This window comes from Myxocyprinus asiaticus, chromosome 25, assembly GCF_019703515.2.
Source record: "Myxocyprinus asiaticus isolate MX2 ecotype Aquarium Trade chromosome 25, UBuf_Myxa_2, whole genome shotgun sequence".
Lineage (NCBI taxonomy): Eukaryota > Metazoa > Chordata > Actinopteri > Cypriniformes > Catostomidae > Myxocyprinus > Myxocyprinus asiaticus.
Window position 1 is genome coordinate 13,278,292 of NC_059368.1, and position 14,405 is coordinate 13,292,696.

Genomic DNA, 14,405 nt, shown 5'->3' on the forward strand with positions numbered 1-14,405 from the left:
AGATCCCAATGAATAATAAACCTTTAAAAATTATCAATACAAAAAACAAAAACAAGGCTACAGACTCATTTTCTTGTGCAATTCAAAATTCAATCACCTCCAAACAGAATAAGGAACAAAGTGAAGCCTGTGCTGGTTAGTAAACTCCTGTGATTTCTCAGAACGTCTCTTTTTCATTAGATGGCCAATTGCAACCACCTCCAAAACAATTTGACAACAAAATAATGCAACATCATAAATATGTAATGGCATTATACGATCAAATGGAGTGGTTGTTAGAGGGCTGTCAATCAAATGTATTTGAAGGCAAAAGCTTTTGATTTAACAAGTTATTTTTATACAGTATACCCCAGCAATGAAAAGAAAATATTTTTTCAATGAGCACTGCTTTTATAACCTTCTGTAAATCATTCCATTAAGTCAGTTTTTAAAGGGTTTAAAGGGTTAGTTCACCCAAAAATGAAAATGTTCTCATCATACACTCACCCTCATGCAATCCCAGATGTGTATGACTTTCTTCTGCTGAACACAAATTAATAATACTGTATATCTCAGCTCTGTATTTGCAAGTGAATGGTGGACAAAAATTTGAAGCTCAAAAAGGCACATGAAGGCAGCATAAAATTAATCCATATGACAGGTGGTTAAATCCATATCTTCAGAAGCTAAATAACAGATGTGGGTGAGAAACAGATCAATATTTGAGTCCTTTTCCCTATAAATGTCCACCTTCAGTTCCAGAATCTTCTTCTTTTGTTGTTGGGAAGGGAGGATAATTTAAAGTAAAAAAGGACTTGAATATTAATCTGAAATCTCTGTTTCTAAAATGGCCTCTGAAGACATGGTTTTAATCACTGGAGTTGTATGGATTACTTTTATGCTGCCTTCATGAGCCTTTTGGAGCTTCAAAGTTTTGGCCACCAATCACTTGCATTGAATGGACCTACAGAGCTGAGATATTCTTCTAAAAATCTTTGTGTTCTGCAGAAGAAAGAAAGTCATACACAACTCACATGAGAGTGAGTAAATTATGAGATAATTTTCATTTTTGGTTGAACTATTACTTTAACCATACATTTAATAACAGTATGCTTTAACACTTAACAGGGAAAATTGCTGTTATGCATGAAAACATTTTATGAGAATAAGTTAGAAAACATTTTCTGTGGTAAAAAGAGACAAACTATGTGGGTGAAGCAAAATGCGTTGACTATTTCACAAACTGTAACATTAGATTAAACCATGCATCCAGGGATAAAATGAAATGTCTTTTTTGTGTCTGCAAATTACATGTTGAAACAAGTTCCACAACTTGGACTTAATAGTTCCAGATTGTAGAAATATGATACCTTGTATCCTCATTCGACCTCACTGATAATTGGACAGTTTCGGTCAATGCATGTATTGCTATCTTATAAAGCAGGAATGGAGCAAAGCTGAGGCCAGTTGTTATAGTTAAAGCACACTTGCAGCAAAACATATTGGCTTGTGTCTCTCAAAATCATCTAAAAGAATCATAAAAAAAATAAATAAATAAAAATAAAAATCATCAGATGCAACTTGAAGCTTTTCAAATGGTCTTGGCTAGAGTATATTAAAATATTTTTTGAAAAATAAAAGCAATTTGATTTTTTCCCCCACATAGTTTATCTCTACAATATTTGCTTATTATATATTATGCTATATTTTTAACCTATGTACATTACTGTGATATGTTTTCACAGGTCATGTTGGCTTATGGAAGGTTTAGAATGGAGACGGCAAAAATGACTGTAACAGATTCCAAGATGTCCTCAAAATATGACAGAAAAGCCTCTATAAATCCCTACAAATCTAGAACAGGAAGCAATAGATGAGACTGCCTAAAAGCATCCCACACAGAAATCTGCTGCCTCTCATCTATTTTGCAGATGTAACAAATAAATCACTGCACACATCACTTTTAAGAGCAAATAAAAAATATACATCATTGCATTTTTTCCCCCAGGTACAATAGTGGGACTCTATAATGGAGTCATTATTTCCGTATGGTCCACAGCTGAACAACAGAGTGAGGGACAATATAGTATTTTCCATCTTGAAATGGCTTAATGATAGATAAATAAATAAATACACCCCTATCCAAGTCTATGTACAAACGTCAGTCACAATAATATTCATGTCTCCGGTTTGCAGTAGTGAGCATTTTGTCTCATTGGCTGCCAGTTAGATGCCTGCAGCTGATTGGCTAGGGGTGTTTACTGGTTTCAAGTTTTTGTCCAATCAGCTTTGGGGGCTCATAACTATTGCAATGCATAACGCGAGCATACACACATTCTTGCACACGCATACAAACACTCTCACAGTCATGTTTCCACTGCTTAAGGTGGTGTGGTTTCTCCTTTGTATATTCCTCAGTGGTGATCCTTTTTGCAAATTAAGTGGGTGGGGCCTGTAGTGCCTGAGTAAAATTGTATGGGAGGGGGAGGGGCACTGTGACAGGCAGACCCAGAGTATGTTATGACTGGTTCAAAGGTGAGTCCATCATGTGTCCCACCCTGTTCGGTCTGTGCTCTCCAATGAGAGGGACTTAGTCTTGTGCGGGGAGGCGGGACTTGGCGGGCTGCTGAAGGTGGAGCTGTTGGAGGCAGTGGAATGCCGTGGCGAATCCGAGTCCTAAAAAGCAAAAAGTAAAAAAGAATTATTCTTAGAACAGAGAATACTTACAGAAAGACTGCAATGGTACTCGGCCAACATGAAACCAATATGAACATTAAAGCGCACTATTGAAATCTAGCCCTATAGGTTTTCTTCAAAAGCATTCATTGGCACACGTTACTTTAATGGTAAATGGTCTGCACTTATACAGCGCCTTTTTTAACCTTAACGGTTCCAAAGCGCTTTACACTGTGACTCATTCACCCATTCACACACACACTCACACACCAATGATGGCAGAGCTGCCATGCAAGGTGCTAGCCTGCCATTGGGAGCAACCTGGGGTTCAGTGTCTTGCCCAAGGACACTTCAGCATGTGGAGTCATGTGGGCCAGGAATTGAACCACTAACCCTGTGATTAGTGGCCAACCCGCTCTACCACCTGAGCCACAGCCACCCTCTTTAAAGAAAAAATGTTTGTCGTCATAATCTTGTATCAAAATGTGATAACTTGCTTCACCTCTGAAAGGACTTTCCTTTTTAGCTGATGTCACCAACTCAACAATTTTTCAACCTCTCCCTTCCAACCATACAGAGCCCACTCTTCACCATCCAATCAATCAAGTCTAACCCCACCCCACTTTTTTATTATTATTTGAATTTGAATTTTTTGTGAATCCTGATTCACACAAATATGTCCCGTTATGGAAGCAAAATTGGTTGCAAACAGCTTTTCATGTTGACTTAAACTATACTAGCAAAGGTCTTACAGAGGCCAAATATTGCAACAGCTTAAATAAAAGCCAATTAAGTGGGTTTTGTAATAGAAATCACTTTGTAAACATGGCATACTCTTTTTGCAAAGCATAAAAGTCGATTGAGGTGGTTCCTTACTCCAGCAAAGTTTTTGAGGACAAGGTAGCTAACAAAAAAACGTTCATCCGCAAAAACATATTCAGCGGAGTTGCTTTGCAGCAAAGCTTTGGAGACATTACAACATTAAATTTATACTCTAAGGACGGAGACATACTCTACACAAGTATGTGAATGCAAACGCTTCTACTGTAGATATACAAGCTTGTGCTTTTGCATTGTGAAATTATCAGAATGGGATTCATACCGCATTGCATTCTTAGCATTGCCACAAGAGGGCACTTTGGCAGCCATTCGAATAAACTACAGGGTTCCCACACCTTTTGACCAATAATTTTCCATGACTTTTAGAGTTGTTATAAGAGATTTTTAAAAATACATTTATAGAGATTGCACTCGGCTAGAAAAGAGTAACTTCAAGCTAATTAACGGCATTTTATTCGAAGGATCGTTCCAAGCGAAAGAAAAATTAAAAAAAGAATTCACGTAGGGCCCTTCCGCAAAGTTGTTAGTGAAGGGTACATTCATACAATAATGCCATGCTCCCTTCAGAGTGCCCACATCAATAATTCTGTCCTTCAGAGTGAGTAGGGCATAGGGATGATCACTTTCAATTGGAATTTGCCCTACATTTTTTACAGCTAGACATAACTAGAAACCATTTTATTCACTATAGAAATGTCCATGCCTTTTCCATGCCTGGGAATGGAGCTGTTCAGCCGTGACGTAAATTTCTAGGCAAACATGGAAGGCTAATTCGCCATGGGTTCCCTCTGGATTTTCCTATGGGGTCTTGCAATGCTCTACTTGCAATGCTGTGGCCAAACATTCACATTGTGTAAAGCATGTGTCCTGCCCAATCCTCTCTGCATACTTTAATGACTCTGATTTTCTCTAGTGGACACAGGGGTGGGGGGGTGGTCAGCAGTAGCAGTATGACGGCAAAACATGCGGATGGAAGCTTGCCATTCCGAATCAAAGCTCTCTGCTTCACCAGAATTATATTCAGGCAGCGGAGGATAAGGCTGAGGGCTTCAAAATGAGCATAAAATGGCAGTGGGTATTTTAGAAGAACTCTGCAGGGGTGCCTGAGTGTGCGGATGACAGCAGGTGTGTATGTGTGCGTTTCACTGCAAACGTGAAGTTACCTTCATCTTACTAAGTAGGGTCCTTAAAGCCCTTTTCAGATCAGGGGTCTTCTCCGAGGGTGATACGGCCTGCCACTGAGAAGGAAAGGGCAGACTGAGTGCCAGAATGGCTTCCACAATTGCTGAAGGAGAATGGGAAGGCCAAGGGCACGAAGCACAGCAGTACAGGGAGATGATAAGTGTGAAAAGGGTGCGGGTGGGTAGTTTGCAATGGGGCCCGGCTGAGGATCTTAATCATTTAACCAGGATGTTGTGGAATGGGGCAGCAGGCATAGACTGGCATAAGCATTTATAAAAGCAAGGTGTGTCGAACAGCACTCAGCTCACTTGCATTCGATTGCATGGGGGCTAATGGCATTATGAGTGGTCCACCTACAAGCCCCCTACAGGCCCGATGGGAAGGCGAGGGATGGGATGTGCCATTTCTTTATAAGTCCAGAGATATCAGGAAGTTTGCAGGGTGAAATGGGAGCAGTTAATTTATATCTTTAAAGGAATAGTTTACCTAAAAATGTCAACGTATCATTTCCTCACCCTCAAGTTGTTTGAAACCTGTATGAGGTTTTTTTCTTCTTCCATGGAACACAAATGTTCAACAAAATGTTTAAGCTGCTCTTTTTCATACAATGAAAGTAAGAGGGTACAGCTGTAAAACTGAAAATATTCTCCTTCCCCTTGTATAGCAAGCATATATCATTTGCACTTACTGTATAATATATTCAAGCTTGCCGTGTGGCGAGTGGTTACGTGACACGTGTAAACCAATAGCGTTTGACATTGATTGAACACCATTACTGTACATGACATGCTGTTCGTATTTATAAATTATATTTCAGAGCTATGTCGGAGGAAAAGGATCTACAGTGAATAACAAATTTTGACTTTTCTCACGCAAAACTATCACATGGCTTCAGAAGACTTGGAACAAAGTGCACAAAATATCATATGGGCCACTTTTATGAAAATGTTATGGTGCTTTTCTTGTCATTTTTGAAGTTCTACAGCATTCATTCCCATTAACTTTCATTGTATGGAAAAAAGTGGCACCAATGTTCTTTTACATTTCTTTTGTGTTCCATTGAAGAAATACAATTAAATGGGATTTAGAACAACATAAGGATTACTAAATAAATAACATATTTTTTAGTAACCTTGTTAATAAAAAGAGAGGTCACTGACAATAGATCTTTCTAGATATGCAGCAGTGTATAGGAGAAAAGAGATCATTCGTACAATAAAAACTACTTTTTGTAGTCACTTTTTCCAAGTGCTTCTGGAAATAAAAACGTTTTGAGTATAAGATATTTGAGTAAGGTGAGCAGTGAGCTGTGACTTCCCTGCATAGTGCTAACCCGGCATTGATGAATGGATGAGGTAATGAATATGCCACTGTTCTGATTCCTCCTATATCATTACTTACCTCTCGATCAAACTGAGAGAGCGGAGCTTCGCCCACATCCATGCCTCCACCTGACGACAGCGAGCTCTCTGAGGGTGACGTCATGGTCTGCCGCTTAGAGCTATAGCTACCACCTGACAGCTCTCTCCTTAGAGCGCTGCCATTCTGAGAAGAAGGCCCTGAGACAGACAGAAAGAAACAAAGAAAGAGGGTTGAGGACAGAACACAAGGAATACAACAAATACGAGTCACATGTGGTGTTCTTACAGAATAATGACACCAGCTAGATTATACATAATGCAGTACTTACGCATTCCCAGCCCACTGCTTGCGCTCATGGATCTTCCAGGTTCAGCTCGGTTCTTGGTAATGGACGGGATGCTGACAGAGCCACTGAACCCGGCCCGGTTGTCCTGAGCACGCACATTCTACAGAGACACAGAGAAACACACAGATCACCACAATGTGAAATGATGAAAAAAAAAAAATTGCTACGAAGTAGGGATCCAATAGTATAATGATAAAATACTTATAGGATTAGTTCACCCAAAAATGAAAATTCTCTTATCATTTACTCACCCTCATGCCATCCAAGACGTGTATGACTTACTTTCTTCTGTTGAACACAAAGATTTTTAGAAAAATATCTCAGCTCTGTAGGTCCATGTAATGCAAGTGAATGGGTACCAACATTCTGAAGCTCATTAATGCAGCATAAAAGTAATTAATATGACTCCAGTTGTTAAATCCATGTCTTCAGAAGCTATATGATAGGTGTGAGTAACAGATCAATATTTAAGTCTCCACTTTTTCTTTCATTTTTGGCTATTTGCACTCTTCATACATATCGCCACCTACAGGGCAGGGAGGAGAATTTATGATTAAATAAATTAAATAATGATGTTTCTCAACCACACCTCTCATATCGCTTCTAAAGATATAACCACTGGAGTCTTATGGATTACTTTTATGCTGCCATTATGTACTTTTTGGAGCTTCAAAATTCTGGTACCAATTCACATGCATTGAGAGGACATACAGAGCTTAAATATTCTTCTATAAATCTTCGTTTGCGTTCTGCAGAAGAAGGAAAGTCATACACATGGCATGAGGGAGAGTAAATGATGATAGAATTTTCATTTTTGGGTTAACTATGCCTTTGAGCCAAACTTAAAACTGAATGAATCTCATTGCATTAGACAGCAAAATATCAAAACAAGTGGCATCTGCAAAGAAATTCTGTTGAACATAAGGTGATTTTACAACAAGTTCAGATCATCACATGACCTATGGAAATTCCACTAGTGTATGACAACCAGAAAGTTGTACAAATACTTTTTTGTCAAGCAGTATATACATTGTATAAAACCTAACAACAATGTGAATTGTTTTGCTTGTGCTATCATTCTTTCAAATAAATGCCAATTGGTTTGATATTGTATGTATTGCAATTACATTTTTAAGTGTGACTTAGGTGTCCAAATAATTTTTGGGACCACTACATATTTTAATATGGGTTGGATTAATGACATTTGACACATAATAAGAGCAATGAATAGAGAACAATAAACAATTTATAGAAAATATAATCAAGTGAGCTAGAAACTGTGCCGATTAATAAACAGAAATGCACAATGAGTTTGTAAAAGCATGATTTACAGATGGACATGAACAGTTAATTTTGGCATTCATCAGGATGTAATGCCACTGTCAGTGCAATGATGAGTCTCTCACCATGGGCAGATCTCTGAGGATCTGCATTCCATCTCCAGGCCCCATATGTGCCACATGGTTAAAATTTGTAGGATTTGAGATCAGCTTGTTCCTCTTCTCTGGATCTCTCAACATCTCTCTGCAAATAAGCACACACACATTCATAGTTAAAGACTATATTTATCATATACTGTACCGTATGCAATACTATACCATTTACCCTTATAGGACACATTAATCACAGATACGTCTATGTTGCCCAACTGTTTCATCTTGGATGTTAAAATGACTAGATGTTTTTGTGACTTTTATGATTTAGAATGTATGTAAATCTGTTTATCAGATGTTTGTCTACATATATAATGATTCTGAATGTCTTCAAGTAACAAAAAACAACTTTTTTCAAATCACTTACACCAAAAAACAAAACTGAAAAAAAACTTAATAATAAAGAAAAATTAGGATGATATGAAGAGTGGAACTGAGAAACACGAATCAGATACAAGAAGATGGTCAACAGAAAACCCAGTTGACAAGCTTGTTACGACACAAGTGTGTGTGTGTGCATGTGTGTGTGAGTCACCTTCTCTGCTGCAGTCGCTCCTCCTCAGGAATGCGAAATGAGAATCTTCTCTTGTTGCTCATGCTGCGTACCATCTGCTTCTTGCTGTTATCGCACACCTCCGGCACCACCAGTTCATCCCCCTCTAGAGACACACACACAAACACACCTCAGAATTACTCAATTATTTCAAACAGTACTACTAACACAAAGGCTTAAACATCAGTAACCAACTCATGCCATTATGAATTCTGTGAGAGTCTGCTCGTACCTGCAGTCTTGTTCCTGAAGTAGATGAGCCTGACTGTCTCTAAGCCCAGCAGATTCAAAGAGCCATCCGTGTTCAACGGCCGGACCTGTGAAGAGCCAAAGAGATTCTGAGTTTGTTCATGCATTCATAACAGAACTCATTAATGGCTTCAGGTTCATAATTTATAATTGTGATGATTTTAATACGACTACATTTCAAACTCAGAACAAGCTAATGTAATTGTGCAAAGCATCAAAGTTCAATGCAGATGAAATAGAAATAACTGAGTAAAAGATTGCAATACATCACGGTTTTGAATAAATATATACTAAACATAAAGAATTGCAATAGTATCGTATCATGGCCCAGATATTGACAGAATATTGCATCACCAATGTCCCTGTTGATTCCCAACCCTAACGAAGAAAAAAAGTTCATACACTTCAATGCCTAATGTGGGCTGCAAGACCAAAATGTTGCTATCTCAATAAATATTAAATCTCTTGCAAGTTACAGCACTGTGCAAGGTTTTCTCTTCTTTCTTCATATTGTTTCCTGTGCCCAACGCACCTGCTACCATTCAGGTGTGCAAGAGGTGTTAATTTATAATAATTTAATTTTGAAATTTAAAAAAGCGAACCTTTTTGAGAGGAATGGTCTGAATCCATTCCATAGTGTTCACATCAAACACATCCACTGCATTTTCACTGTAAACTGACAGGTAGGGGGCGTTGTAGCCTGTGAGATATAAAGCAGCCACAAGGTCAATCAAACCAAACCTTTTCACAGCTACAGTACATATTGAGTTTGTCTATTCCTGTATAGTATTAGTATGGAATAACTAGAGCTTTGTTGGTTCCTCTTTACTCACAGCAGGCGGTGGGCGTTGCGGGCCACATGAGCTCCTGTTGCCGTGAGCGTCTGCCATGTGTGTCCACATACACTCCGATTTTGCTGAAGCAGAGAAGCAGTTCTTTACTGGAGATCTCCACGGCACAAAGTGCATCCAGGTTTTCCACTCTGATGAAGGCCAGTGTGGGGTCATCTGGATGGAGTAAGCTGACCGGAGGAGATTCTCCATATATACTGTAGCGCATGAAGCCTGATTGATAACCTACACATAACTGCTGGCTAAACAGCGCCATCCACTGGACAGTTCCAGGAGCCTGCAATACAAAAAGGGCAGTTGATGGTGCTGTCTGCACTGACAAACACAATCATTGGAGATCTATTAAACATATAATCAGTATAGGTCTGTTCCAAAATTAGTTCTATCATTATAGGCTGCCTTCTAAGATTTTGGACAAATTCTAAGGCAGCATCGCATGTATTCTTTAGGCAATTCAGGAACACACTGCAACAGACTCAGCAACAAAAAATTCACCCAAGAAGGCGGATGGATTTTTGAGAAAAATGCTAATTAGAAATACATTTAATTCAATACCAAAAAGTATAGCTCAAACAAATTTAAAATGCACTATTTTGTTCAATATAGTGTGTGCTATGTATTTTATTTTATTTTTTGGTTAATGAGATTATTGTGTTATTAGCTTACCAACATGCCAATGCCAAACTCTACTGGAATAAGTTGAGTAAATAGAGTCTCCAATAAAACTTATAACACAAGGAACGCTATTCATGTTGCACAAAGATGCTGTCTATGAAGAAAGTTCTAATTAAGTAATACGATAGGGCAGAGTTTTTCAAACTGGGGTATGGGGACCCCCAGAAGGGGCACAAGGGGGTTCTAGGGTGTCCGCAGAAACAAAATAAAAAAGTGTAAATTATTGCTTAATATTGTGTAGGTCCCCCTCGTGCCGCCAAAACAGTGCCAACCCGCATCTCAGAATAGCATTCTGATATGATATTCTTCTCACCACAGTTGTTCAGAGCAGTTATCTGAGTTACCGTAGACTTTGTCAGTTCGAACCAGTCTGGCCATTCTCTGTTGACCTCTCTCATCAACAAGGCATTTCCATTTGCAGAACTGCCCCTCACTGGATGTTTTTTGTTTTTGGCACCATTCTGAGTAAATTCTAGAGAGATCCCAGGAGATCAGCAATTACAGAAATACTCAAACCAGCCCATCTGGCACCAACAATAATCCATGTGATTATCTAATCAACCAATCGTGTGGCAGCAGTGCAGTGCATAAAATCATGCAGATACGGGTTAGGAGCTTCAGTTAATGTTCAAATCAACCATCAGAATGGGGAAAAATGGGATCTCAGTGATTTGGAGCGTCGCATGATTGTTGGTGCCAGATGGGCTGGTTTGAGCTCTGTACAATTGTGGTGAGAAGAATAGCATCTCAGAATACTATTCTGAGATGCGGGTTGGCGCTGATTTGGCGACACAATATTAGGCAGGTGGTTTTAATTTTGTGGCTGATCAGTGTATATATATATATATATATATATATATATATATATATATATATATATACACAGTTGTGCTCAAAAGTTTGCATACCCAGGCAGAAATTGTGAAATTTTGGCATTGATTTTGAAAATATGACTGATCATGCAAAAAGTCACTTTTTTATTTAAGAATAGTGATCATATGAAGCCATTTATTATCACATAGTTGTTTGGCTCCTTTTTAAATCATAATGGTAACAGAAATCACCCAAATGGCCCTGATCAAAAGTTTCATACCCTTGAATGTTTGGCCTTGTTACAGACACACAAGGTGACACAAACAGGTTTAAATGGCAATTAAAGGTTAATTTCCCACGCCTGAGGCTTTTTAAATTGCAATTAGTGTCTGTGTATAAATAGTCAATGAGTTTGTTAGCTCTCACGTGGATGCACTGAGCAGGCTAGATACTGAGCAATGGGGAGCAGAAAAGAACTGTCAAAAGACCTGCGTAACAAGGTAATGGAACTTTATCAAGATGGAAAAGGATATAAAAAGATATCTAAAGCCTTGAAAAGGCCAGTCAGTACTGTTCAATCACTTATTAAGAAGTGGAAAATTCGGGGTTCTCTTGATACCAAGCCAAGGTCAGCCAAGGAAAAAGACGGTGTGGTTGTTTCAAGGAGCACAATACGATGATACTTGAACAAAAATGAGCTGCATGGTCGAGTTGCCAGAAAGAAGCCAATGCCATAAAAGAGCCCAGTTACAATATGCCCGACAACACCTTTACAAGCCTTACAGCTTCTGGCACACTGTAATTTGGAGTGATGAGACCAAAATAGAGCTTTATGGTCACAACCATAAGCGCTAAGTATGGAGAGGGGTCAACAAGTATTGTGCTCCTTGAAACAACCACACCGTCTTTTTCCAGAGCAGCCTGTATTTCTCCTGAGGTTACCTGTGGGTTTTTCTTTGTATCCCGAATTCTTCTGGCAGTTGTAGCTGAAATCTTTCTTGGTCTACCTGACCTTGGCTTGGTATCAAGAGATTCCCGAATTTTCTGCTTCGGAGTCATGCTTCCTTTCTGGGAGGTTATGTCGTTTAGTGCGGCATAATGGGATTCTGTTCCCCATATGCATTAATAAACGCAATGTCAAGTGTACTGAGTCATAAGGGAACGCCTCTGTTACATACGTTACCTCGGTTCCCTGAGACGAAGGGAACGAGACATTGTGAACGCTAGCCGCACTACAAGACTCAGAGTTCTTGAGGCACGAGCGATGCGCTCCTTGTTCTCAGTCAGAAATTCTGAGGAAATGGTGTTTGTGCACCTGCTTTTATAGCGGACATCTTCGTGCCAAAACAGGCGGGGCTCAAACACCATAGCCAATATTAGAATATTGGCATTATTGTAGAGAGGTTTCAACTAGGTCGTGTAAGAAGGCACTCCCCCTATGTGTTAATAAATGCAAATGTCTTCGTCTCAGGGAACCGAGGTAATGTATGTAACTGAGACAATTTGCACGGTGATGTTGGCGTAAATAAAATGACGTTTGATGTACAGCAGCACCAGGACATTACACCGTTGTCTGGCAAATTCGACAAGCTGTACTGCTACAGTACAATCTACTTGGCATTTACCATTGATCTTCTCACCTATGTACTGTAGTGTGTTGCTCTGTTTTCCAGCGCCGCCTCTCACGGGAGGAGACTGTTCCGCAGCTCTCAATATTGCGCTGACTGGTTTTAATTACACTATAATGTATTTGTTTATGTATTGTACGATACAAATGGTACTGTATAGTGAGCGTCATATCATACAATACAAATATATATATATATATATATATATATATATATATATATATATATATATATATATATATATATATATATATATCATGAAACTTTTGCTTGCTCACTGGGGTTGTAAGGCTATATTCTCACTGAAGCTGCTTTGGAACAATATGTACTGTGAAAGTGCTATACTAATACATTTGGATTTAAGTGAAGAATTTTCTCTTTAGGTTTTTATACAAACATTATAAGTGATAATAAGATAAGAAAAAAGATACTGTAAATACAAAAGAAATATTTTTGGAGATAATATTTTACAGTTATTTAAATCATCTTTTGGCTTTAGTATAATGACAATATTAAAGCCCAACATTTAATTTTGATAAAAGTTATCTTGATTATATCACACTATTTTTCTCACACAATAAAATTGCATCTTTATACATGAAAATAAAAAGCTGCTTTTATTTTTATTTCAGATTTATATTCATATTCGGGGTCCTTGGCATGGAAAAGTTTGAAAACCCTTGCGATAGGGCATACGTTTTGGTGAGAAATATTTGCATGTTTTTTTTTTTTTGTTTTTTTTTTCAGTTAAAATTTTTACTTCCATTGCATGTTCATGAGCACTATGAGAGAAGCACATTTACAGTGGCTCACGTGTTCATGTGAGAACTTGTGTTGTTTAAAACAACACTAAAAACAACACAGTTCTTGTGTGACCAAGCTTTAGTTCCACTGTGAATAAGATTTTCATTGTGAATAAGATATTCATTATAATAACCGCAAAAGAAAGAAAGTCATATGGGTAGAACAACATGAGGGTCAGTAAATTATGACAGAATGTTCATTTTTGAGTGAACTGTTCCTTTAAGAGGTCCATTTTGGTTAGGATGCTACCTATATAGGTATCAGACAGCAAGGCACCTCACTAGGTTTTGGAACAGAGCTGATAACTGCAGTATGAAACTATTTAAATGCTGATGCAACAAACGACAATCATATATATGTACAATTGAAAAACATATTCATTATTAATGGTTTATTCAAAATAAAAGGCACTGTCATGACTAAACAAACAATTTTGCTTATTCATTTTAGCATTAGTTACTGCAAAGAAATTATAATAGGTTTTGAATGCTGTACTTGTATGTCCACCAGATGGCAGTGGCGAGACTTGCTCTTGTTTATTTCATAGCAGGAGATCTGTCGTTTAATGGCGAGGCAGAAGCAGGTGCCATTGCGCACTACACTGGACACCAGCGCTTGGCAGTTTTTAATGTCCGCCACTTTATTCTTGTCCATGTCCCGCCCGTCGAACCCTGCCATAGGAACCAGATACACTTGCCGGTTCCTGCCGGAGATGACGGCCAGAAGCTGCTCTGAGGGAATCAGCTCTATGTGCTGCACTTTCTTAATGTCACCTACACGGACGATTTCTGTAAGAAAGAGAGATGTTAAGTGGATGACGGTCTCACAGCAGTTATTTAGTTCAGTTTATAACTTTTGTGTGGCTCAGTGAGTGCACTTTTTAAAACACCAGTAGCTCATAGCGCTAGCAATTTCAAGGTCATGGGTTCAATTCCCAGGGAACACACATACTGATAAATTGTATACATTCAATGCACTGTAAGTGGCATTGGATAAAAGGGTCTACAATATGCA

At 38.5% G+C, this 14,405-nt stretch overlaps 1 protein-coding gene across 5 annotated transcripts in view; it reads right to left on the minus strand.

Annotated features, from left to right (window-relative positions):
- Nucleotides 1-2,516: 2,516 nt before the first annotated feature.
- Nucleotides 2,517-14,405, minus strand: part of cdc42bpab (CDC42 binding protein kinase alpha (DMPK-like) b) — a 93,540-nt gene continuing 81,651 nt past the window's right edge. For 4 of the 5 annotated variants that reach the window (XM_051655056.1, XM_051655060.1, XM_051655058.1 and 1 more), the window contains 10 exons: nucleotides 13,887-14,179; nucleotides 9,454-9,748; nucleotides 9,223-9,320; nucleotides 8,604-8,688; nucleotides 8,354-8,477; nucleotides 7,792-7,909; nucleotides 6,368-6,485; nucleotides 6,079-6,236; nucleotides 4,659-4,733; nucleotides 2,517-2,655 (listed from right to left, as the gene is read on the minus strand). In XM_051655056.1, the coding sequence (XP_051511016.1) occupies nucleotides 2,524-2,655; nucleotides 4,659-4,733; nucleotides 6,079-6,236; nucleotides 6,368-6,485; nucleotides 7,792-7,909; nucleotides 8,354-8,477; nucleotides 8,604-8,688; nucleotides 9,223-9,320; nucleotides 9,454-9,748; nucleotides 13,887-14,179 (1,496 nt within the window). In that variant the 3' untranslated portion in view covers nucleotides 2,517-2,523. The remainder of the gene's footprint in view (nucleotides 2,656-4,658; nucleotides 4,734-6,078; nucleotides 6,237-6,367; nucleotides 6,486-7,791; nucleotides 7,910-8,353; nucleotides 8,478-8,603; nucleotides 8,689-9,222; nucleotides 9,321-9,453; nucleotides 9,749-13,886; nucleotides 14,180-14,405) is intronic. The other variant, XM_051655059.1, reaches the window with a different exon arrangement.